Raw genomic sequence first — 25,988 nt, forward strand, 5'->3', positions numbered from 1 at the left:
TGTGGGCGGGGTCTCGTCACGTGACGAGGGCCGCGCTCTCCGCCAATCAGAGCGAAGCCCCGGAGCGGGCCGGGCCGGGTCGGGCCGAATGGCGGCGGCGGCGGAGGGACGTCCGGGCCGGTCTCCGCGCTCGCTCGGTGCAGCATCGCCCCGACGGACGGGAGACGGGCTGCGGCTCCTGATGCGGCGCCCGGCGATGTTTGTGGATGGCGGCGGGGGGCGTTTTGTAAAGGACAAGCTGCTGGGGGAATGTAGCGGTTGAGCAGCATCTGTGGAGGCAAAAGGGTCGAGATCCTGTATCAGGGCGGGGGGTGTAGGGGTGCGGGGGGTGTAGGGGTGCGGGGGGGTGTAGGGGTGCGGGGGGTGTAGGGGTGCGGGGGGGTAAGGGTGCGGGGGGGTGTAGGGGTGCGGGGGGGTGTAGGGGTGCGGGGGGTGTAAGGGTGCGGGGGGTGTAGGGGTGCGGCGGGTGTAGGGGTGCGGGGGGTGTAGGGGTGCGGGGGGGTGTAGGGGTGCGGGGGGTGTAGGGGTGCGGGGGGTGTAGGGGTGCGGGGGGGGTAAGGGTGCGGGGGGGTGTAGGGGTGCGGGGGGGGGTAAGGGTGCGGGGGGGTAAGGGTGCGGGGGGTGTAGGGGTGCGGGGGGGGTAAGGGTGCGGGGGGTGTAGGGGTGCGGGGGGTGTAGGGGTGCGGGGGGGTGTAAGGGTGCGGGGGGGTGTAAGGGTGCGGGGGGGTGTAAGGGTGCGGGGGGTGTAGGGGTGCGGGGGGGTAAGGGTGCGGGGGGGTGTAGGGGTGCGGGGGGGTGTAGGGGTGCGGGGGGTGTAAGGGTGCGGGGGGGTGTAGGGGTGCGGGGGGTGTAGGGGTGCGGGGGGTGTAGGGGTGCGGCGGGTGTAGGGGTGCGGGGGGTGTAGGGGTGCGGGGGGGTGTAGGGGTGCGGGGGGTGTAGGGGTGCGGGGGGGTGTAGGGGTGCGGGGGGGGTAAGGGTGCGGGGGGGTAAGGGTGCGGGGGGTGTAAGGGTGCGGGGGGTGTAGGGGTGCGGGGGGGTGTAGGGGTGCGGGGGGTGTAGGGGTGCGGGGGGGTGTAGGGGTGCGGGGGGTGTAGGGGTGCGGGGGGTGTAGGGGTGCGGGGGGGTGTAAGGGTGCGGGGGGGTGTAGGGGTGCGGGGGGTGTAGGGGTGCGGGGGGGTAAGGGTGCGGGGGGTGTAAGGGTGCGGGGGGTGTAGGGGTGCGGGGGGGTGTAGGGGTGCGGGGGGGTGTAGGGGTGAGGGGGGTGTAGGGGTGCGGGGGGGTGTAGGGGTGCGGGGGGTGTAGGGGTGCGGCGGGTGTAGGGGTGCGGGGGTGTAGGGGTGCGGGGGGGTGTAGGGGTGCGGGGGGGTGTAGGGGTGCGGGGGGTGTAAGGGTGCGGGGGGTGTAGGGGTGCGGGGGGTGTAGGGGTGCGGCGGGTGTAGGGGTGCGGGGGGGTGTAGGGGTGCGGGGGGGTGTAAGGGTGCGGGGGGGTGTAGGGGTGCGGGGGGGTGTAAGGGTGCGGGGGTTGTAGGCGTGCGGGGGGGTGTAGGAGTGCGGGGGGGTGTAAGGGTGCGGGCGGGTGTAGGGGTGCGGGGGGTGCGGCGGGTGTAGGGGTGCGGCGGGTGTAGGGGTGCGGCGGGTGTAGGGGTGCGGGGGGTGTAGGGGTGCGGGGGGGTGTAGGGGTGCGGGGGGTGTAGGGGTGCGGGGGGTGTAAGGGTGCGGCGGGTGTAGGGGTGCGGGGGGTGTAGGGGTGCGGCGGGTGTAGGGGTGCGGGGGGGTGTAGGGGTGCGGGGGGTGTAGGGGTGCGGGGGGTGTAAGGGTGCGGGGGGGTGTAGGGGTGCGGGGGGGTGTAAGGGTGCGGGGGTTGTAGGCGTGCGGGGGGGTGTAGGAGTGCGGGGGGGTGTAAGGGTGCGGGCGGGTGTAGGGGTGCGGGGGGTGCGGCGGGTGTAGGGGTGCGGCGGGTGTAGGGGTGCGGGGGGGTGTAAGGGTGCGGGGGGTGTAGGGGTGCGGGGGGGGTGTAAGGGTGCGGGGGGGTAAGGGTGCGGCGGGTGTAACGGTGTAAGGGTGCGGGGGGTGTAAGGGTGCGGGGGTGTAGGGGTGCGGGGGGGTAAGGGTGCGGGGGGGTGTAGGGGTGCGGGGGGTGTAGGGGTGCGGGGGGTGTAAGGGTGCGGCGGGTGTAGGGGTGCGGGGGGTGTAGGGGTGCGGCGGGTGTAGGGGTGCGGGGGGTGTAGGGGTGCGGGGGGGTGTAGGGGTGCGGGGGGTGTAGGGGTGCGGGGGGTGTAAGGGTGCGGGGGGGTGTAGGGGTGCGGGGGGGTGTAAGGGTGCGGGGGTTGTAGGCGTGCGGGGGGGTGTAGGAGTGCGGGGGGGTGTAAGGGTGCGGGCGGGTGTAGGGGTGCGGGGGGTGCGGCGGGTGTAGGGGTGCGGCGGGTGTAGGGGTGCGGGGGGGTGTAAGGGTGCGGGGGGTGTAGGGGTGCGGGGGGGGTGTAAGGGTGCGGGGGGGTAAGGGTGCGGCGGGTGTAACGGTGTAAGGGTGCGGGGGGTGTAAGGGTGCGGGGGTGTAGGGGTGCGGGGGGGTAAGGGTGCGGGGGTGTAACGGTGTAGGGGTGCGGGGGGTGTAAGGGTGCGGGGTGGTGTAGGGGTGCGGGGGGTTGTAAGGGTGCGGGGGGGTGTAGGGGTGCGGGGGGTGTAGGGGTGCGGGGGTGTAGGGGTGCGGGGGGTGTGGGGGTTGTAAGGGTGCGGGGGTGTAACGGTGTAAGGGTGCGGGGGGGTGTAAGGGTGCGGGGGTGTAGGGGTGCGGGGGGTGTAAGGGTGCGGGGGGTGTAGGGGTGCGGGGGGGTAAGGGTGCGGGGGTGTAACGGTGTAAGGGTGCGGGGTGGTGTAGGGGTGCGGGGGGTGTAAGGGTGCGGGGGGGTGTAGGGGTGCGGGGGGGTGTAGGGGTGCGGGGGTGTAGGGGTGCGGGGGGTGTGGGGGTTGTAAGGGTGCGGGGAGTGTAAGGGTGCGGGGAGTGTAGGGGTGCGGGGGGTGTAGGGGTGCGGGTGTGTAACGGTGTAAGGGTGCGGGGGGTGTAAGGGTGCGGGGGTGTAGGGGTGCAGGGGGGTGTAGGGGTGCAGGAGGTGTAAGGGTGCGGGGGGTGTAGGGGTGCGGGGGTGTAAAGGTGTAGGGGTGCGCGGGGTGTAAGGGTGCGGGGGGTGTAGGGGTGCAGGGGTGTAACGGTGTAAGGGTGCGGGGGTGCGAGGGTGTAAGGGTGCGGGGTTGTAGGGGTGCGGGGGTGTAACGGTGTAAGGGTGCGGGGGTGTAGGGGTGCGGGGGTGTAGGGGTGCAGGGGTGTAAGGGTGCGGGGTTGTAAAGGGTGCAGGGGTGTAGGCGTGTAGGGGGTGTAAGGGTGCAGGGTGTAAAGGGGCAGGGGGTGTAAGGGTGCATGGGTGTAAAGGGGTGGGGGGTTGTAAGGGTGTGGGGATGTAAAAGGGCAGGGGTGTAGGGGTGCGGGGTGTAAAGGGGCAGGGGGTGTAAGGGTGTGGGGGTGTAAGGATGCATGGGTGTAAAGGGGCGGGGGTTTGTAAGGGTGCGGGGGTGTAAAGGGGCAGGGGTGTATAGGGGCAGGGGTGTAAGGGCGCGGGGTGTAAAGGGGCGGGGGTGTAGGGGTGCGGGGGTGTAGGGGTTGCGGGGGTGTAAAGGGGCAGGGGTGTAAAGTTGTAAAGGGGTGGGCGGCGTAATGGCGCGGGGGTGTAACGGCGCGGGGGTGTAAGGGTGTCAAGGTGCAGGGGTGTAAGGGTGTAAAGGTGTAGGGGTGTTTGAAGGGTGCAAGGTATGAATTTGTTGGGTGTAAGGGTGTTAAGGTGTTGGGGTGTAGGGTGGTGGGGAACAAGAGTGAGACATCAAGCATGGAACAGTATAGCACAGGAACAGGCCCTTCAGCCCACTTGTCTGTGCTGACCATGATTAGATTAGTTTATTGTCAAATACGCCAGGGCGCTCTGAAATTCCTTGCTCGCATGAAGCTCACAGAGTAAATAATATGCTAATGATAATTAGAGTGGATAGATGTTCTGCAGAGTCACACAATGTGGAAACAGGCCCTTCGGTCCATGCCAACCACTGATTTACACTAATCCTACACCGATCCCATTTTATTTTCCCCACATTCCCATCAACTTCCCCCAGATTCTACCCCTCACCACAGGGACGACTTACAGCGGCCAATTAGCCCACCAACCTGCATGTCTTTGTGATGTGGGAGGGAACCAGAGCACCCAGAGGAAGCCCACGTGGTCATTAGTAAGAACGTGCAAACTCTACACAGATAGCGCCCGAGGTTGGGATTGAACCTGGGTCTCTGGAGCTATGCAGCAGCCCTACTAGCTGCGCCACTGCGTCAGTAGAATCGTTAGATCTGCGTTCACTGATTCAACAAACAGTCTGCTGGAGGAACTCAGCGGGTTGAGCAGCTTCTATTCAGAGGTTCCTTGTGGTTGTACAGCAACCAGATGCTGCTTGACCTGCTGAGTTCCTCCAGCAAATTGTTTGCTTTTCCAGATTCCAGCATTTGCATTCTCTTCTCTCTCCCTTTGTTCACTTTGACCATCCTTTACACCTCCTCCCCCCCCCCCCCCCACCCAAATTACCTAGTCTCACCACCCTCTCCTGCCATCACCCACGAATCTACCTGGGTTTCTTCTCCCTTGGTTCACCTCCCCTTCCCTCACCTGGTTCCACCTATCAAGTACCAGACAGTCTCATCCCATGATCTCACTTCTATACACTGGTTATCTTCCCTCCACGCTCATGGTCCTGATGCAGGGTTTGAACCCCCAATGTTGACCATTCCTTTGCCTCTCAAATACTTAAAAGTTTATGTCGTCCAGGGAGACCACGTGAGTGGCAATGGTGGACTGTGCACAAAACATTGCTGACCAATGTATGGTGAATGTAAGGAGAGCCACACTTTTTTGTATTTATTGTATATAATTTTTTTTATTAATGAAGTTTATTTTTGAAATAAAAAAATATTTGCTTCCACAGATACTGTTCCACCTGCTGAGATCTTCCAGCAATCTTTTTGCTCCAGATTCCGGCATCTGCAGTCCTTTGTGGTGCCTTTCTTCATTTTTATGCCCTGCCACCCACAACCTCACTCCTCCCCCTCCTCCCTCATCGCAGCCCCCCTTCACTCACTTGCTCCTCTAGATGAACTCAGGCACCCCACTCCATCCACCTTCGTGCCACCCCCTCTGCAGTAAAGGAGTGTCACACGGTTGGAGGGAAGGTGCTGAGGGAGTGCTGCCCCATGGGAGGGGCAATGCTGAGAGTGTGCCACACTATCGTAGAGATCATAAGGGAGCCCCAGACTATTGGAGGGGGATACTGAGAGAGCGCCATCAGAGGCACAGCACTGAAGGAGCCCCACGCAACCAGAGGGACTGCATTGAGGGAGCCCCACACTATCTCTTGCAAATTTCTATAGATGTACAGTGGAGACCATTCTGACTGGTTGCGTCACAGCCTAGTATGGATGCTCCAATGCACAGGTTCGTAAGAGGCTGCAGAGGAACATAGATCAGCCAGCTCCATCACGGGCACAACCTCAAAGACCCAAACTCAACCATTGAGGAACAGCTTCTTCCCTTCTGTCAGATTTCTGAAAGGTCCATGAACTACATTATTCCTACATTATGTAACTGCACTGTGTAATGAATTGACCTGTACGATCAGTTTGTAAGACAAGTTTTTCACTGTACCTCGGTACAAGTGACAATAATAAACCAACACCAATACCTTTCCTTTTGGACTATTTATTTTTATTTTACGTACTGGTGCCACAAAACTACACACTTCACATCATAAGAATGGCAAATAGAATAAATTTAATTCTGATCAGAGCGACGGTACTGAGGGAGCTACACTCTATCGGAGGGACAGTGGTGAGGAAGCGCCACATTATCGGAGGGGTATGCTGAAGGAGCGGCAACTATCGAGGGAGCCCGACACTAGGAGGATCATGCTGAGGGAGCGCCAAGCTATTGAAGGAGCGCCTCTGTATCAGAACAATACGGTGGGTGCGCTGCAGTATCAGAAGAGCGGCATTAAGCGCCACTTGGGAGGCAGGACTTCCAAACATTGTGGGGACCTTTTTTGAATTTTCAAAACCTTTGATCTGGTGGTTAAAGCACAGATATTGGCTAATATCATTACGTGTTAAGGGTTTTTCCTTATCCTTATTTTAAGTCAAACAGCTTTGGTCTTGGTAGTGGATTTAGATTTTTTTAATATAATAAAATTATTCCAATGTATCTGTTAATTAATTATCATTTTTGATTACCAATATGGGGTATTGTGATTTCAAGTATGATTTAACAGTATGTATTTAGTAGTACTTTATCTCCTTTCTGATTCATGTACTCTGTATTTTCTTTGAGTAATTACTAAAAATTACTGTACTGGGAGGCAATATTGAGGGTGTGCCACTGTAATGAAAGGCATTTCAACTGAAGCTTAATTGTGGGTCTGAAACAATCCAGCAGCCGTAGACGGGCGAGCTGGGGAACCTCCCCCGTTGCTTGCTGCTCCCTCATCACATGCTCGGCATGGCTGCATGCACAGGGACTTCAGCCCAGCTCCTCCTCCACTTCCCTGGTCCGGGCCACTAGGTGATTTTGTCACTGGAGCAGAGTTCCCAGCAGGATTCCCAGACTGGCAGGTAACTCGCCCAGTAGCCTTGGCCGAGCCTTTCAACCCTATTGGTGTCTGAACCTCTGTTGCAGAGGACCACTCTAGCATACCCCGAGTGCAATTTACCGTCCGTGCAACAACTATTGTAGACTGCAGGGTAAGGCAGCAGCCAGTTTACGTGTCTAACCCTCTGCTGCAGGGTACCACTGTGGCATGCACCAAGTGCAATTCACCGTCCATGCAACAACTATTGCAGACTGCAGGGAGTTTACATGCAATGAGTTCCCACAAACAAACGACGCGTTTTGGCTGAAATGGTCGTAGAGGAAGCTTGCCAGGGATAACCATGGCTGATTCGGCGGCGCCGTTAAAACAGAACTAAATTGTTTTCTATTGAATGACCTGCTGTGAAAAGCAGCAAGGAGTTGCAATACCAGAAGTCACAGCACGGAAACAGGCCCTTCGGCCCAACTCGTCCATGCCGACAAGATATCCATGTTTGGCCCATATCCCTCTAAACCTTTCCTATCTATGTATCTTTTAAATGGTATTGTGCAACCACTTTACATACAGCACAGTACAGGCCCTTCGGCCCGCAATGTTTTGCCGACATCCTGCTCTAAGATCTATCTAACCCTTCACTCCCACATAGCCCTCCATTTCTTTATCATTCATGTGGCTATCTAAGAGTCTCTTAAATGTTCCTAATGTATCTGTCTCTGCCGGCAGTGCGTTCCACGCACCCACCACTCTCTGTGTAAAAAAAACTTACCCCTGACACCCCCCTTATACTTTTCTCCAATCACCTTAAAATCATGCCCCCTCGTGTTAGCTATTTTCACCCTGGGAAAAAGTCTCTGACTGTCCTTGAGGCTTTGGTGGCTTGATACATACACTTTTGTTTCTGCATACTTGTACTCCTAGGTCCCTCTGTTCTACAACACTCCCCAGGGCCCTACCGTTCATAGCGAAAGTCCTACCCTGGTTTGACTTACCAGAATGGAACACCTTGCACTTATCTAGATTGAATGCCATTTGCCCTTCCTCGGTCCACTTACCTAGTTGATCAAAATCCCCTTGTAATTTTTGATGATCTTCATCACTGTCTAGGATGCCACCTATTTTAATATCATCTGCAAACTTACTAACCACGACGTTTATCACCAGAACATTCCGTGCCTGGTTATAGATAGAATAAATATTGTCTTCTGGGATAAGGCAGGCCCCTATGAGGAACCTAGAGGAGAATGACTAAAATTTTCTTGTAATCTTAGGATTTAGAGGAATATGTGAGATTATCTCATTTTACCATTTTACCACATTCCTCTAAATCCTAAAATTACAAGAACAATTCCCAGAACAGTTAAAGCACAGGAAAGCTTTGCCTACGCTTTACTATGTTATAAGATGATGAAGAAGGTACTTTGTGAAGATGTGATTGTCAGATTATCCCCTAGTGAAAAGAAGTCTCCCCAAACACGAAGCTGAAGAATGGAGACTGCAGACACTGGAAACTCAGTGGGTCAAGCAGCATCTGTGGGGGGGGGGGGGGGAATGGATTGTTGGTGTTTCATGTCTCACCAGGACTGAGGGTTCAGAGGGAAGATGGGGGTGTGGGGAGGCAGGTGAGGGATCGGCAGACGGGGGAGGTGGTGAGGGATGATGGGCGGATGGAGCGGGGTAGAGGTGGAGTTGGGAGACGGAGGCAGGTGGATGATAGATGGAGGTAGACAAAAAAAGAGGAAGATTGAGCCAGGAAGAGGGATGGGAGGGTGAGACAGAGGCTGATAGGCAGGAACACAAAGGCTACGAGTGGTGGAATCTGATCAGGAACGTGATGATGGCAACTATTAGGGGAGAGGTGAAGGGCAGATAGAACCAAATCTGATGCTGGGAGGAGGGGAGAGCTGGTGGGTGAAGCGTGTGGGTAATGGGTGGATGGAACCAGGAGGGAGAGGGGGGATGGGTAGGGGTTTGGGGAACAGAACAAAAATAGGGGGAATCCGAAGAAACCTTGAAGGAGCTGAAACTCAAGGGAGGTGAAAACACTTCTGAGGGAAAGTTTTGCCAGGCATGAATCCATTTAGTCCCAAGAAGTTCTACTAAGATGCTCAACAGCTAATCTCTTGTATTTCTTACTATTGTGTTCATAGTGTTTATATCTCTTTCTCCGTTAGTTCTATTTTATTGACGCTGTCATGGTCAGTACTTGCGCCTCACCTTCATCGACCTCATGCCCGTGGCATTCTTCACCTCCGACAGACTGCCCTGTCCTCCAAAAGCTAGGTTTGCCTCTTCTAACCACTGTTACTTGACTTACCTTCTCCCACTCCTGTTGAAGTGCCTGGTACAATGGGCCCTAGGAAGAAGGTGACCACGTAAGAGGCTGAAGAACCTTGCACTAGTTATATTTATTCTGTTTTTCTTGCACATGTATAATTTAATTTAAGTTTATGTTAACCAATCTTTGTCCTTGTCCTGTAATGTACTGTGCCACTGCTGCAAAAAAGCTCGTTTTCATTGGCAGTTGTATGTATGCCTATGACAACAACAGACTTGAACTTGATCAAGTGCCCTTTGAGAAATGTTAATGGTTGTGTTGAGTAAGCAGTTGAGAATTAATGGAATTGCTAATGGTGCTATCAATGTGATCCACAGGTCAGATGGCACCAGGCATCCTAATGGAGGTGTGTGTGGATTCAGTGGAATCGGCCATCAATGCTGAAAGGGGAGGTATGTAGAGTATGAGACTGGGGTTCAGAATCAGAATCGGATTTATTATCACTGGCTTATATGGTGTGAAATTAGTTGTTTTGCATAAAAATCTATAAATTATAAAAATAGTGCAAAAAAAAGGAATAACGAGGTAGTGTTCATGGACCGTTCAGAAATCTGATGGCGGAGGGGAAGGAGCTATCTCTGAATCGTTGAGTGTGGGTCTTCAGGCTGCTGTTGCTCCTCCCTGATGGTAGTAACGAGAAGAGGGTATGCCCTGGAGGGTGAGGGTCCTTAACGATAGATGCTGCCTTCTTGAAGTACCGCCTCTTGAAGATGCCCTCAATGATGGGGAGGGTTGTATCCGCGGTGGAGTCTACAACCCCCTGCAGCCTCTTGCGAGCCTGTGCATTGGAGCTTCCATTACCAGGCTGTGATACAATCAGTCTCCACCATACATCTACAGAAATTTGTAAGAGTCTTTGACCAAATCTCCTCAAACTCCTAACGAAGTAGAGCCGCTGGCATGCCTTCTTTGTGATTGCATCAATGTGTTGGGCCCAGGATAGATCCTCTGAGAGATCGACGCCCAGGAACTTGAAGCTGCTCATCCTTTCCACTGCTGACCCCTCAATGAGTTACCCATTTGACTTAAGTTGAATTCATTAAACTGCCAATTATTATTTGTATTCTTGGTCCAAAACACTTCCTAAGCCAACTTGTCCCAGAGTGAACATTGGCAACTCTGACTTAGCACCTTTAATGGTCTATCCCTGCTTCTGTCTCTAACGTTTAACTTTGCTGCCCATGACCCAACACACTAGGACATCTATCACATCACATTGTGCTCGTTGACCAGCATCAGTTAAACAATACTTCAGTGTTAAAAGTAACTCCCTTGTTCTCAAATTCCTTCATGCTGTCACTCCCCACTGTCTCCGTAATCTCCTTCAACCCTCCGAGGTATCTGAATTGCTGCCTCTTGATATTAGTCATACAAATTTTTGTAGATGTACGGGGGAGAGCTTTCCCTCCAGTGCACAGGATCCCAAGAGGCTGCAGAGGGTTGTAGACTGAGCCAGTTCCATCACGGGCACAATCCACCCCACCATCGAGGACATCTTCAAGAGGTGGTGCCTCAAGAAGGCGGCATCCATCACTAAGGACCCTCACCATCTGGGACATGCCCTCTTTTTGTTACTACCATAAAGGAAGAGGTACAGGAGCCTGAAGACCCACACTCAATGAATGAGGAACAGCTTCTTCCCCTCCAGCATCATATTTTTGAACGGTCCATGAACACTACCTCATGATTCCTTTTATTTTGCATTAATTAGATTTTTATGTCCTGCACTGTACTGCTGCCCCAAAACAACAAATTTCACGTCATATGTCAGTGATAATGATTCTGATAGTCATAGAGTAATACTGCACGGAAACAGGCCCTTCAGCCCAACTCAGCCATGTTGCCTTTCAGAGCAAGTCCCATCTGCCTGCATTTGGCCCATATCCCTCTAAACCTTTCCAAATGGCTTTTAAACATTGTACCCACCTCTACCACTTTGGCAGCTCGTTCCAGCTCACTCCCACAGATAGGGTAGGCTAACCCATACCACTCCTGTAACACCATTAAACGAAAGTAAAGCATTTTCTAAGGCTCTGAACACCTCTACCAATCCCCCTCTTAGCTCTCTACCAAGGAGGATCACCAACTTTTTCCTAGTCTTTCCACAAGTCGTTAGAAGTGATATCAGGGAATGGTGGAAGGCCCTTCGCTCAAAAGGGTTTACTTGGGAGATGAATAATTATGCAGCAATAATCGTCAGTAATAATTGTTCCCTGTATTTTAATACAAAGGATGAACATTTGTCCTCATAAAACTGACTGATGTTCCTTCTGAGGGATAAACGCTGTCAGCTTGCCTTACCAAATTAACCTTTGTGGTTGTTTTCAGGGGCAAGTCGGATTGAACTGTGTTCGAGTTTAATGGAAGGCGGCATCACCCCCAGTATTGGTGAGCACCAGTTTTTCATAGATGGGTTTGGATCTCTGGCTTGGATTGGTGGCTTTTTGGGTCTGTTATTTCTAACCAATGAGGGCAGGGAAAATTAAAGTCACTGAGAGATGTTGCAAATATTCGTCAAACCCTAAGGTGTAAGATTTTTCAGTATCACACAAGACTGTGCACTAGTTCTGAGTCATGAATATAATCTTTTATTCTGTGTCTCCTTCTTAGTAGTATGGGAGCGTCAATGTTAGCACAGACAATTAGGATTAAGTGACCTGTTTCTATTGCTGCAGGCACAATGTAGTTCCCTCTCCTCTCTTGACCGATGTTTTGTGCTGGAATGCACCTCCACGCTGCCAGTCATTCTCTGATAACTTGTACACATGCATAGTCTTCATTGCACTTGGGACAGTGTAGAGGGAGCTTCACTCTGCATCTAACCCGTGCTGGCCCTGCCCTGGGAGTGTGCGATAGGTAAGGTAATGTATTTAAGCTCTAACCCACACTGTCCCTACCCTGTTTGACAGCACAATGTTGAGGGGTCTTCACTGTAAATCAATTAGGAGAATAAAGAGTGATCTTATAGCGTATAAAATCATGAGGGGCATTGTTAGGGTGAATGCACACAGTCTTTTTCCCAGGGTTGGGGAATCAAGAACTAGAGGGCACAGGTTTAAGCTGAGAGGGGAGAGATTTAATAGGGACCTGAGGGGCAACTTTTTCACCCAGAGGGTGCTGTGTATTTGGAACGAACTGACAGACGAAGTGGTTGAGGCAGGTACGTTAACAACATTTAAAAGACACATGGACAGGGACATGGATAGGAAAGGTTTAGAGGGATATGGGCCAAATACAGGCAAATGGGACTAGCTTAGGTGGGCATCTTGGTCAGCATGGACCAGTTGGCCGAAGGGCCTGTTTCTGTGCTGTACAGCTCTGTGACTGGGTTTGAGAGTAGGGAGGGGAGAGAACATTACCGTTCTGGGTCAGAGAGATCCCTCCTCATTTGTTTTACGATGCTGATTGATTGGAGCAGGTTTGCTGCAAGTGGTTAAGCAGTACCTGAGGATTCCAGTGTTTGCCATGATTCGCCCGCGAGGAGGGGACTTCCTCTACACCGACAGTGAGATCGAAGTCATGAAAAACGACATCAAGATGGCCAAAGCCAGCGGTGCGGACGGCATTGTGTTTGGTGTGCTGACGGAGGATGGAAGGGTTAACGCTGAAGTGTGCATGGATCTGATCGGTATGAGTCTTACACTCATCTTGGGTAACTGGATTCTGACCTTTAAGGTAATCGAGTAGGCAGCAGAACATACAGGGTAATATTAACCCTTGTCTGCCCTTGCCGATGACGTTCCCTTACAAAATATCCCACTAGGCCAGTGTCCTGAAGAATGCTCAGAATCAGATTTGTTATCACTGACTTACTTGACATGAAATATGTTGTTTTGCGGCAGCAGTACAGCACAAAGAAATAAAAATTACAATAAGTTACAAAATAAATAAATAGCGCAAAAAAAGGAAGAAGGAGGTAGTGTTCATGGGTTCATGGACCATTTAGAAATCTGATGGCGGAGGGGTAGAAGCTGTTGCTGCATCGTTGAGTGTGGGTCTTCAGGCTCCTGTACCTCCTCCCCGATGGTAGTAATGAGAAGAGGGCATGTCCCGGATGGTGAAGGTCCTCAGTGATGGATGCCGCCTTCTTCAGGCACTGCCTCGTTTATCCTTTATTCATCATCACTATTATCAAGGATATTGTCATTTCCTTGCTGTTCATGGGACACTGTTGTGTGCTAATTCTGTGCACTTCCTTCACTGCTGTAGTCTCTACAATCCAATAGTAATTCACTGGGATATACAGAGGCTGTGAAAGGTGCCACAAAAAAAAAATCATTACATTGCAGAGTATGGGAAATAATGCAGTGATGGGTGGATGTGCTTGCTATCAGCTAAGAGGTTTTGATGAAGGGAATGATATTGCAAGACATTCTTGTGAGACGAATGTTTATTTTCTCGTTAAGTGAGCAGATGACCATTCTGAATGTTTAATTGTTCCTTCCACTGTTGCAGCTGAATCACGACCATTGCCTGTGACTTTTCATAGAGGTGAGTACATCTGAGAAAAGTAAGAGTACCTGTTACATTGCCCAACATTCAGTCTCGAGTCAAGTCGTTTGCCACTGGTACCTCATCCTTTGTTGCCTCTGGGAGTAACTGCCTCTGTATTACGGCAGTTTGGGTAATGGAAATTTGCCCTTACGGAATTCACAAAAAACTTGAGATATACAATAAAAATTTACCCTTAAAGAATTTATGAGCAAAATAAATAACACATAAACAAAATAACACAAAATGTATACAGAAAACTGAACTAGTTTACCAAGGACAGTGATCGCAGGCTGCTGGTTCACAGCGGGGAGACCACTTTCCATTTGCTGTGGAAACTGACAAGGCGATCTCTTCTGTTGATATTTGTACAACAATACTTTACAAACATTATAACATCCATTTCCAGTTAATTAACACAAAAAACCTTTCTCTTCTGCCTACAGTATCATCAAAATCCCCTTGCCTATTGAGAGAGAAACTTCCCATAGCATCTCCACTTATAACACGGGATCCAATGGAAGAAAAGGGTTCATGTTCTGGAAAATCATGATACAGATGGTTTTCCAGGAACCTTCGTAATGTGGGGGTTCACAGTATTTTTCTAACATGCCTGGCTGGCTCCCTCCTTCTACTACCTGGTAACTTAACCAGGCTCTATTGCCAGAGTCCTAAATAGCACCAAGTCCTGCTCATTCGTGACTCTCTGGTCAGTAATCTAAATGGGGTCCTGCTTCTGGTTAAGTTTTCCTTCTGTTACTAACCAGCAACAAATGAAACACTGAGTCATGATTCAGTGTTAAAACTATTTTACTAATAACTACTTATGATAATAAGAAAAATAAAAGTAAAAATGTTAGAATGTTAGAAGTAAAAATGTTAAACCTTGAACATTAACCCCAAAAACTAAACTCTTCGTGTGTGTGTGTGTGTGGCAAAGTCCCAAACTCCAAGTCCAACGAATGGTTCTTAAAGTTCAGTTCAGCAAGCCATAAGGTGAAACATGAGCAAAGGCTTCTTCAACAACCACCGTTGTCTGAAGATAAAACGTAGATGTAGAGAACATAGAGAGAGTAATTACGAAATCCAAATGTTCCACGATGGAACCCAAACGACACCTCAGTGTTTACTCGGTAGTGACTTCCTCACCCCGAAAAGCATCCAAATCGTGTCCGTCCACACAAATACCTGTTTCCCTCTACAGGTCAGCAACAAAGTGAACTCCACTGGATTACTCCCAATTTCCATACGTGGATTGCAGTGACAGACACAGTTATTGTTTCTCATCCATCGATAGAGAAACTAGCAGGCTGGTGTCTCTCTCTCTCTCTCTCTCTCTCTCTGACTGACCGACTGACCTCTTCAACAACGTCATTACGTCCTTTATCTTCTGTTGAGTATGCACGCCACACACACACACACACACACACACACACAAACTACTAACTATCTTAAAGGGACATTCGCCGAGTCTGTAACACTCCTTATTTTCAACTCCTTCCTTGGTTTTGCTCTCTCTCTCTCTCGCGCCCTCACTGTATTCCCATTCGGTCCTGCAATCCTTGGACCCTGGTGCTTTTTCCAACTCTGGACTCTTGTCTACCTTCGATTTTAATTGTTCCCCTGTCAGTGGCTATGTCTTCAGTTGCCAAGACCCAGAGCTCCTCAGTTTCCTTTTGCCACTCTTCCTTCTTTACAATCACTCCTCAAAACTCCCCCTACCCTTTTGCTCTGGCTTCTGCCCTCTTTCTTTTCAGTCCTGGTGACGGGTCTCAGCCCAAAACGTCGACTGTTCATTTCCCTCCGCAGATGCTGCCTGACCTGCTGCGTTTCTCCAGCATTTTGTGTGTTACTACAGATCTCCAGCATCTGCAGTCTTACTGGTGACTCCTCAAAATCTACTTTTTTTCACCAGATCACCTTCTCATCTACTCTGTTCTCCTTATGTAGTTCAGTTTAATTGTTGGTTTTTATAATCACGCCTGTATAACCCCCCTGAAGAATTTTAATGCTTTAAGTGCACAAATTGTTGTTGGGGATAAGACCGGGTGCTTATAAAGGCAAAAGATCCATGAATACCCTGAGTGGTTCTTCTGGCGTAAGAGTAGAGTTGGAACTTACTACTCATGGAAAGATTTACCTCTCTTTTACTTGTCTTTACCTCTCATTGTCTTGGTGAAGCAGCCAGCATAATTAAAGACCCCACCAACCCGGGACATTCTCTCTTCTCTCCTCTTCCATCGGGTAGAAGATACAGGAGCCTGAGGGCACGTACCACCAGACTTAAGGACAGCTTCTACCCCACTGTGATAAGACTATTGAACGGTCCCCTTATAGAATGAGATGGGCTATGACTTCACGATCTACCTTGTTGTGACCTTGCACCTTATTGCACTGCACTTTCTCTGTAGCTGTGACACTTTGTACTGTTATTGTTTTTACCTGTACTACACCAATGCACTCTGTACTAACTCAATGTAACTGCACTGTGTAATGAATTGACCTGTACGATCGGTTTGCAAGACAAGTTTTTCACCGTACCTCGGTACAAGTGACAATAATAAACCAATACCAAGATGTAGAGGTGGTGGAGAAGGTGCAGAGGAAGGTTAACTAAAAGTGGCTGGTAATGTCCATCAGGAAAAGGTGGGATTAGTGTAAATGGGTGGTTGATGGTCAGTACAGACACGATGGGCTGAAGGGCCAGTTTCCGTGCTGTAGGATTCTGTAATTCCAACTCTAGTAAATTGGTAAATTGGTATATTATTGTCACATGTACCAAGGTACAGTGGAAAACTCTGTTCTGCATGCCGTCCATACAGATGATTTCATCACATCAGTGCATCGAGGTAGTGCAAGGGAAGACATAACAGAATGCAGAATATAGTGTTACAGTTACAGAGAAAGTGCAGTGCAGGCAGACAATAAGGTGCAAGGCCACAATGTATATTAAGGTCAAGAGTCCATCTTATCGTACTAGGGGACCATTCAATAGTCTTATAACAGCGGGATAGAAGCTGTCCTTGAGCCTGGTGGTACGTGCTTTCAGGCTTTTGTATCTTCTGCCTGATGGGAAAGGGGAGAAGGGGGAATGTCTGGGGTGGATGGGGTCTTTGATTACGTTGTCTGCTTTACTGAGGCAGTGAGAAATGTAGGCAGCGTGTAGTAAACACCAGAAAATGATGAAATAGAAGTCTTCAGGGGTATGAATGGTTCCACTTGGCGGGAAGAAGAGCGACCAGAATGAGGGACCATTAATATAAAATAGTCACTAATCCTATTGGAAATTTGGGAGAAACTTTTTTACTAAGAGAGTGTTTCAAGTGTGGAGCCTGTTACTACAGAGAGAAGATATGGCAAATAGTAGAGGTACCTTTAAGGGGAAGTTATTTAAGTATATAAGGGTGAAGTGTATTGAAGGATAAAGTGATGGGGTGAGAGAATAGCATTGGATTAGAAGACTGAATGGCCTGTTTCTTTCCAGTACTTTTTTGTGCAATCAATGAATAATGAAACTCTGTAGCTAGAACATAGAACAGTACAGCACAGGAACAGGCCCTTCGGCCCACGATGTTATGCCAAGCTAATTAAACGCCTAACTAAACTAATCCCTTCTGCCTACACAATGTCCACATCCCTCCATTCTCTGCACATTCATGTGCCTATCTAAGAGCCTCTTAAATGCCTCTATTGTATCTGCCTCCACCACCACCCCTGGCAGCACATTCCAGGCACCCACCCCTCTCTGTAAAAAAACTTGCCCTGAGGGCAGCACGGTAACATAACAGTTAGCGTGCCGCTATTAAAGCGCCAGCGGCCCGGGTTCAATTCTGGCCACTGTCTGTAAGGAGTTTGTACGTTCTCCCCGTGTCTGCGTGGGTTTCCTCCGTGTGCTCCGGTTTCCTCCCACATTCCGAAGACGTATGGGTTAGGAAGTTGTGGGCATGCTATGTTGGCGCCGGAAGGGTAGCGACACTTGTGGGCTGCTCCCAGAACATACTTAGCAATGCAAAAAGACATATTTCACTATGTGTTTCGAGGTACATGTGACTAATAAATAAATATCTTATCCTAGATGCATGAATATTTTTTGTTTTGCTTAATTATCATAAGGCATCAAGATAGTAAAAGCATTTCCTATAGAAAAGATAAACGAGTATGCAATAGTGTAGATTTCAAGGGCTGAGGATAAAGGAGGCTTCGTGTGCCACATTTTGTTGAATTCTCCCATCATTTGACTGAGCTGTGTCAGTGACACCTATTCATATCTGTATTCCTGCAGCTTTTGATATGGTGCACGACCCCTCCACGGCTCTGGAGAGTCTCACCTCACTGGGCTTTGATCGGGTCCTCACTAGCGGATGTGACAGCTCTGCACTTGAGGGACTGCCAACTATCAAGCGCCTGGTAGAGCAGGTGAGTTCAAGGTTTGTTTTCTATTTCTGCTGAGACTTTTATATTTGAACCATTAGCACAGAGAAATGTTCTGTGGCAAATGGCCTATCTCCCATAGAGCAAAGGTACAGGCAGAGAGCTTTGGGGTCAATGGCCCTTCTATGGCACTAAAAGTCAACGTAATGAAGTGTTAATTGATTTGCTTACAAGACTCGATAGTCTTGCCAGGCAGCCTGTTGTCATTGAAGGGGAGGCTCCTGAAAGACAATTGTGAAGGACAAAATTCTCAGTTGGATAAGAGTGTGATCAGCACTGACGTGTTGAAATAAAAACAGAGAATGCTGGAAACACTCAGCAGGTCAGGCAGCCTCTGTGGAGGGAGAAACAGAGTTAATGTTTTCAGTCAAAGATGCATTGTCAGAACTGGGGAAGGAGAGAAAACAAGTTAGTTTTAAGTTGCTGGGCGGATGGGGGGAGATGGATAGGACAAAAGGAATCTCTCTGACAGGGTGAGGCCAGGGATGTTGTGGGGATAAGATGTTCGGATCACACCATTGATTGGTCAGTGGTGGCAGATGGACAGAAGGTGAACAAAAGCTATGAAATGAGCAAGAGAGTGAGAACACAGGTAAAGGAATGTAACCTCTGCAAAATGTAGGGCAGGTCAGATTGTGCTAAGGCAGAGGGAAAATTTGAGCCAATACGGACGACTCTCAGCACAAGTAGTGAGTTCTGAATAGGTACAGAGAAAGCAAGTTACCTGAAGTTGATTTGTCAAAGGCAAGTTGTGTCTGACTAACCCAAGGAGTTCATTAATGAAATAATTCAGCAGATGTAGATTGGACTTTCAAAGGGCATTTGATAAATTACCATGTAGGTCTTTACCTGGGAACGTAGGAGAATAAGGGGCGACCTTACAGAAGTGTTTAAAATTATGAGAGGCATAGACAAGGTGGATGGTAACAGTCTTTTCCCCAGAGTAGGGGAGTCCAAAACTAGGGGGCATAGATTTAGGGTGAGAGGGGAAAGATTTAAAAGGGACCTGAGGGGCAACTTTTTCACGCAGGGGTGGTGAGTATATGGAACGAGCTGCCAGGGGAAGTGGGTGAGGCAGGTACAATAGTATCATTTAAGAAGCACTTGGATAGGTACATGGAGGGTCAGGGCTTGGAGGGATAGGGGCTGAATATAGGAAATTGGAACTAGCTGGGTGGGCGCTGTGGTCAGCATGGACTGGTTGGGCGGAAGGGCCTGTATCTGTGCTGTATTGCTCTATGACTCCAGTTATTCAGAAAGTCGAGGTATTAAGGGGGAAACAAAGGATTGCAGATGCTGGAATCTAGATGACAAACACGATGATGCTGGGGGAACTCAACAGGCCAGCCAGCATCCGTGGAGAAAAGCAGGCGGTCAGCGTTTTGGGTCAGGACCCTTCTTCAGGACTGAAGATAGGAAAAGGGGAAGCCCAATATATGGGAGGGAAAAGCAGAGCAGTGATAGGTGGACAAAAGAGGGGAGACGGGGTGGGCACAGAGTGGTGATAGGTAGATGCAGGTAAGAGATATTGAATTCTCCCACTTTAGGTAATCTCCACCCCCTTCCCCACAACCCCTCCCCCCACCCCCCACCATGCTTCTCTTCTTCCCATTCCTAGCTTTTTTTCCTACCTTTTTTCCCTCTCTCCTTCCCTTTGACCCATCCCCCGGTGGATCTGCTCTCCCCTCCTCCCCCGCACCTGCCTCTCGCCATCTCTTACCTGCATCTACCTATCACCACACTGTGCCCACCCCGCCTCCCTTCTTCTGTCCACCTATCACTGCTCTGCTTTTCCCTCCTATATATTGGGCTTCCCCTTTTCCTATCTTCAGTCCTGAAGAAGGGTCCTGACCCGAAACGTTGACCGCCTGCTTTTCTCCACGGATGCTGCCTGGCCTGCTGAGTCCCTCCAGCATCATCGTGTTTTTCATCATGAGGTATTAAAGGGACTCTACTAACTTCACTTGCAATGGGCCAAGAATATGAGACAGAGTCATGGTAAGTAGTGGACTACGGAGAAGGTCATGTAAAGGAGGAGCAAGAGAAAGACTTGAAAACAAGGGTGAGAATTAAGTTTGAGGCACTGGGGACTTGCTTGAGTCCGGATACAGGCTGCATTTCCACCACTTTAGAAGGATGAGAGACTTTGTTTGCCTATCCAGCCTCATCCTTAAAGCTGACATTGTTTTCCTGCCTCAGCCTCGAATCCTGGAGATAAAATCATCAGAAAATAGGACCAGGAGTAGGCCACTCGGCCTCAAACCTGCCCCTGGAAATTGACTCCACTGCTGCGCATCTCTCTGCATTAGCATGTCCCTGCTCCTCTATTTCCTAATTTAATCAATGGCTGTGTGATAGTAACTTTGGCCTTGTAGTAATTCCCTCATTTTAGTCACTAATTTCATTTATATTTCCATTTATATTATTCAGGCAAAGGAAAGGATAATTGTTGTAGCAGGTAAACACATTTTCCATTTCTTTATTTCTAGATTTTAATGGTTTTTATTGGGTCTGGTGGGGTGTAATACAGATTGGTATGAAAAATGATTTTGTCAAAAATGAAGCATTTTTATCTGTGGTACTTCATTTTTGACCTTTCTGGTAAGCCACGGGTTAATAACTGGGTTCACTCACAGAATGTGACCCAGTTTTATTTTTAATTTGACAATATCCAATTGTTGGGCCAAGGCATCCAGTTTAATTACAAGAATCTTTAGCTTGCAAGTAAGTTGCATTAGTAATTACATTGAGATCTAAGAGTCCACTTGTAACACTGTGCACACTACTGTGCTGTACTGTGTACACTTTTGATCATTCTGTTATAGGAACGATGTGGTTAAACTAGAATGAGGTGCAGAAAAGATTTACGAGGATGTTGCCAGGACTAGAGGGCCTGAGTTACAGGGAGAGGTTGGCCAGGCTATGAGAGGCATCGATAAGGTGGATGATCACAGTCTTTTCCCCAGAGTAGCGGAGTCCAAAACTAGGGGGCATAGATTGAGGGTGAGAGGGGAAAGATTTAAAAGGGACCTGAGGGGAAACTTTTTCACGCAGAGGGTGGTGAGTATACAGGATGAGCTGCCAGAGGAAGTGGTTGAGGCAGGTACAATATTGGATAGGTACATGGAGGGGCGGGGCTTGGAAGGACATAGGCCGGATGCAGGAAATTGGGACTAGCTTGGTGGACACCGTAGTCAGCATGAACAGCCTGTATCCATGCTGTGTTGCTTGATGACTCTATAACGCATCTGTAACACCTCTTCCCTATCGTTAACCCTCTCAGCAAGGCAGGACTTTGCACTTTCTGTAAGACAGCTGTTCTTAGAGACCTTTGACAGGTTGTTTGACCAGAACTAATGATTACAAACTGAGACTGAAATACTGGAGTTCAAGTGCACGACTCGGGCTAGTCTCTGCCAGTTAGCGCAAATAAATGGCTTGCGTTTTGGCCAATAACGGAGACCTAATTCCAAGAGGCCACAAGTTTTAGTTTACGTTGTCAGTAACGCAATGTCTAATTTTTTTTGGGTGCTGTGAAGAATATAGATGTGTGAGAGGGGATGTTATTGAAACATATAAGATCCTAAGGAGGCCCAAGAGACTGCAGATGCTGGAATCTGGAGCAAAAAAACAAAGTGCTGGAGGAACTCAGCGGGTCGGGCAGCATCTGTGGAGGGAAACGGACAGTCAACGTTTCGGGTCGAGACCCTTCATCAGGACTGAAAGATAGAGGGGAGAGAGCTGGTATGAAGAGGTGAAGGGAAGGGGTGGAACAAGAGCTGGAGACAGGTGGATCCAGGTGAGGAAGGTGATAGGCAGAAGGAAGAGGGGGGAGTGGGAGTAGCAACAGAGGCCGCGAGGTGATAGGTGGAGGTGACAGAGGGCTCCTATTTTCTCTTGTTCTTATGCCATAGGTTCAAATGATTGGTTTCTTCCTGCTGTAGGCATATGCGAAACTGCCAATGGGTGTCAATATTCCAGTCCTCCCACTCTGTACTCACTGTCTGACGTTGGTCTAGATTTGAAGAGAAGCAAAGAAACAGAATTTCAGGCAGAAGCTGATTTTGAATTGTAGTGTTCCTTAGAAGGAAGCACTGGATAGGCTGCGACTGTTTTCCCTGGAGTGTAGGAAGCTGACGGGTGACTTCACAGAGATTTATAAAGTCATAAGGTGCATAGATAAGGTGGATGGTGGCGGTCTTTTTCCCAGGGTGTCTAAAACCAAAGGTTTAAGGTGAGAGGGGAAAGATTTAAAGGGAATCTGAGGGGCAACTTTTTGACGCAGAGGGTGGAACGAGCTGCCAGAGGAAGTGGCAGAGGTGGGTTCGATAACAACTTTTAAAAGACATTTTGACAGGTACATGGATAGGAAAGGTTCAGAGGTGGGCCAAATGAGACTAGCTCAGGGAGGCGCCTTGGTCGGCATCGACGAGTTGGGCCAAAGGGCCTGTTTCTGTGCTGTATAACTCTATGACTCCCTAATTGTTTTGCACAATCAGTAAACGTTGCTGCCTAAGTGATGCAGCAGGTAGTGCTGCTGCCTCTGCCTCAGCGTCGCAGGTTCGATCTGGGTCTTGGGGTGCTCTCTGTGTGGAGTTTCTTCTCTCTAACAAAAAGTACATCTCTTATTTTTCTGCTCAGCTGGTGGAATAACAGAAAGAAACGTGCAACGGATTCTGGAAGGTTCTGGCATCTGTGAGTTCCACTGTTCTGCCCGATCTTCTCGAGACTCTTCAATGAAGTTTCGGTAAGATAAACAAAATGATTGATTCAGGCAGTGGATGTGTCGAGTTCGAGGGAAGATTGTCTGTATCTCTTGATACTAGGTTAGGAACAGTATTAATTTTTAATTCTGTTTTGCTTCGTGTTTGTGAATTTCTTTCCACAAATACACTAGACATTTAGTTTTCATTCTTTGGTAACCTGTGGTAATTTGAGTCACAATAAACAACAATCCTTAATCCATTGACCCCTAATCGTGTAGCTTAATTGCTCCTCAGTATTACATTAAATGTCAAACCCAAAATAAAGTACAGCAGACACTAGAAATCTGAAATAAACATAGAGAATGCTGTAAATACTCAGCAGGTCAAGCAGCATCTGTGGGGAGAGAGAAACACAGTTACGGGCTGTAACGAGCAGGTTCCATTTTTCATATGTCAATTTTGTCCGTAAGTCGGAAAGTACATGGAAGTCTCACACTCAACAATTTAGGAACAGCTTCTTCCCCTCCACCATCAGATTTCTGAATGGTCCATGAACCTATAAACACTACCTCATTATTCCTTTTTTGCACTATTAATTTATTTTGTAATTTATAGTAATTTTTATGTCTTTGCACTGTACTGCTGCCGCAGAACAACAAATTTCACATCATATAAGTCAGTGATAATAAATCTGATTTTGATTCTGAAAAGTCTCTCGATTATGGTACCATACCTCCACAGTACTGTAACAAATGGCATGGAAAGTACTTAGGACTGATAAGAAAGAACAATTACTAAAAGTGGGGAGAGAGAGAGTGAGAGAGAGAGAGAAAGGAAACTAGTTCTGCCGTTCGTAGGAACAAACATATGTACGTACGTCTGATTTTTGAAGTTAATAATATTATGAGAGCTCGTTTGTATGTAGGACATTTTCAACCTGGATACTCCCTCCAGGTGAAGATGAGCTTTCACCTGGTGAAAGTTATTCAGCCTGAAACGTTAACTCATGCTTCTCCCTCCATAGATGCTGTCTGACCTGCTAAGTATTTCCAGCATTTCTGTTTTAATATTAATCTGCTTGGAATCAAGGTGATTATGTTTGAGCCCTGTCACCGAGATACGGACTTCTGAATGTGCTTAAAGCCCTAAAAGTCTATTGCTGTTCTCTATAATTAAACGCAATAAGCCAGGGTCTTCTTACATCACTGCTGTGCTGGGTAGTGAGCGGTATTCTGTCCCCACTTTGTCATCTGCTTGTGTCTCATTCCCAAGTAAATCTTGCAAGCTTGACTTGCCTACCAAGAATCAACAGGGAACATTTTAACTAACCAGGCGGGTGTGATGGAGGATATGATCAGTTGGTAATGGTGGATATTCTGATGGTCAATTAGAGCTGCAGTGTTTGCTTCTTCTTCTCTCAGAAACATGTCGGTCTCCATGGGAGCTTCCCTCTCCCCGCCAGAGTACAGTGTGAAAGTGGCAGACATCTGCAAGATTAGAACATTGAATGCTATTGCCAGGGACACAGTGTAAATACCGGGAACATCCAAGCCTTGGTAAGGCAGGAAGGAAAGATTTACCTGTTTTAATGCAGATCTTATCGTTTCAAAAATGGTGACTTATTTACTACCTGGGAAAGGAGCAGACAAGTTATTTGGACTGAAGAGGAAGTCTGGCGGTTGGGGAGCCTGATTGCATTTCTCTTGCACAACATAAACTATTCGGTCTGGTTTAAAAGTTTTGCAATTGGAACCCTTCTCTGTCTATACGAAGATGGAGCTCTTCCCCATTAAAGTACATGGAATGCAATCTTCTGCCAGCATTTGCAGCTTACAGTTATTACAATTAAAAACTGTTGACTGGATGGACCCCTTCCTTTCTTCTAATATCCCCTTTTTTCCTCCTGTCCTTCAATGGTGTGACTCCTTGTTGGGAAACAGTTCCATGGTCTCTCTCTGGTACCTGACCCAATTGTGTGTAACGCGATTCAGGGTGACAGATTTCTGCATCCTTGCCTAAATCCGGAGCGGGAAGCAGTGGCAACTTCCTTTTGACCCAACTGTAGCACTCCTGCAGTCCGGCTAATATCTGGAACTCAACATAGGCTGAGGACTAAAGCTGGGGTGTTCCTGTCCTCTGTCACTCCGGTAATCCCTGGATAAACTCACTGAACCGTCAGGGAAGCGGTTTTACAGTGGTAAGCCCTGTTTCATATCCCTTCTGTGCTGAAGGACCCCAATAAATTGACAGCTTTTTCTGGTTTTAATTCAACTGCCTTTGTAATTGTTTTCATTTATTCAATACCTGATACAAAAGTCGAAGCAAACTAAGAAAGTCAAAGTCGAGGTTATTGTCATGTACATGTGTGCACAGGTGCAATGAAAAACTTACTTGCAGCAGCATCACAGGCACAGAGCATCAGATAAGCAGCATTCACAAGAAAAACATAAACATAAATTATACACAATTTTTACAAGGAAAAAAACAATTCTTAATGTTTTGCTTGTGATTTTTCTGCCTATATGGTGAGATTGCATCTTAACAATGGGGATTTTAGAATCACAGACTCTTACAGCACAGAAACAGGTCCTTCAATCCACCATCAAGTTCCTATCTGTACTAATTCCATTTACCAGTAGACTGTGCCATGGTGATTTACATGCTGATATCTGATCTAGATAGTCCTTTAATATTGTGTCTCCCCCACTCACTCAGGCACTGTGTTCCAGATTCCAACCACTCTCTGAGTAAGAAATGTTATCCTCAGATCCCCTTTAAACCTCTTTTACCCTTTACCCTAAACCTATGCCCTCTAGTTTTAGACACCTCTGCTTAAATTGGTTAATCATTGTCACGTACCGAGGTACAGTGAAAACTTGTGTTGCATCCTGTTCATACAGATCATTTTATTACATCAGTGCAGTGAGGTAGTACAAGGGAAAACAATAACAGAATGCAGAATGTTACAGTTTCAGAGAAAATGCAGTGCAGGCAGACAATAAGGTGCAAGGTCATAATGAGGTAGATTGTGAGGTCAAGAGTCCATTTTATCGTATAGGGGACCATTCAGTAGTCTGATAACAGCGGGATAGAAGCTGTCCTTGAGCCTGGTGTTTTCAGGCTTTTGTATCTTCTGCCCGATGGGTGAGGGGAGAAGAGAGAATGTCCGGGGTGGGTGGGTCTTTGATTATGTCGGCTGCTTTACCAAGGCAGCGAGAAGTGTAGACAGAGTCCGTGGAGGGGAGGCTGGTTTCCGTGATGTGCTGAGCTGTGTCCACAACTCTCTGCAGTTACTTGCAGTTACTGGCAGAGCAGCTGCCATACTGTTTGCTATTGTAAAAGGTTTCCTACTATCC

At 48.8% G+C, this 25,988-nt stretch overlaps 1 protein-coding gene across 4 annotated transcripts; it reads left to right on the forward strand.

Moving 5' to 3' along the window:
- Nucleotides 1-85: 85 nt before the first annotated feature.
- On the forward strand, nt 86-24,897 carry cutc (cutC copper transporter homolog (E. coli)). 4 transcript variants are annotated; one of them, XM_052027116.1, is made up of 10 exons: nt 86-285; nt 5,017-6,046; nt 9,322-9,396; nt 11,333-11,392; nt 12,423-12,632; nt 13,460-13,495; nt 17,778-17,911; nt 20,357-20,384; nt 22,568-22,673; nt 24,054-24,897. In XM_052027116.1, the coding sequence occupies exons 3-10, from the start codon at nt 9,327-9,329 to the stop codon at nt 24,163-24,165; spliced, it is 756 nt and encodes a 251-aa protein (XP_051883076.1). In that variant the 5' UTR covers nt 86-285; nt 5,017-6,046; nt 9,322-9,326; the 3' UTR covers nt 24,166-24,897. The 4 variants fall into 4 exon arrangements, with proteins under 4 accessions (XP_051883076.1, XP_051883078.1, XP_051883075.1 ...); XM_052027118.1 differs by having other exon boundaries at nt 92-198; XM_052027115.1 differs by lacking the exons at nt 86-285; nt 5,017-6,046 and adding an exon at nt 6,632-6,691.
- Nucleotides 24,898-25,988: the final 1,091 nt, after the last annotated feature.

This window comes from Pristis pectinata, chromosome 12, assembly GCF_009764475.1.
Source record: "Pristis pectinata isolate sPriPec2 chromosome 12, sPriPec2.1.pri, whole genome shotgun sequence".
In the NCBI taxonomy this organism is placed as follows: Eukaryota; Metazoa; Chordata; class Chondrichthyes; order Rhinopristiformes; family Pristidae; genus Pristis; species Pristis pectinata.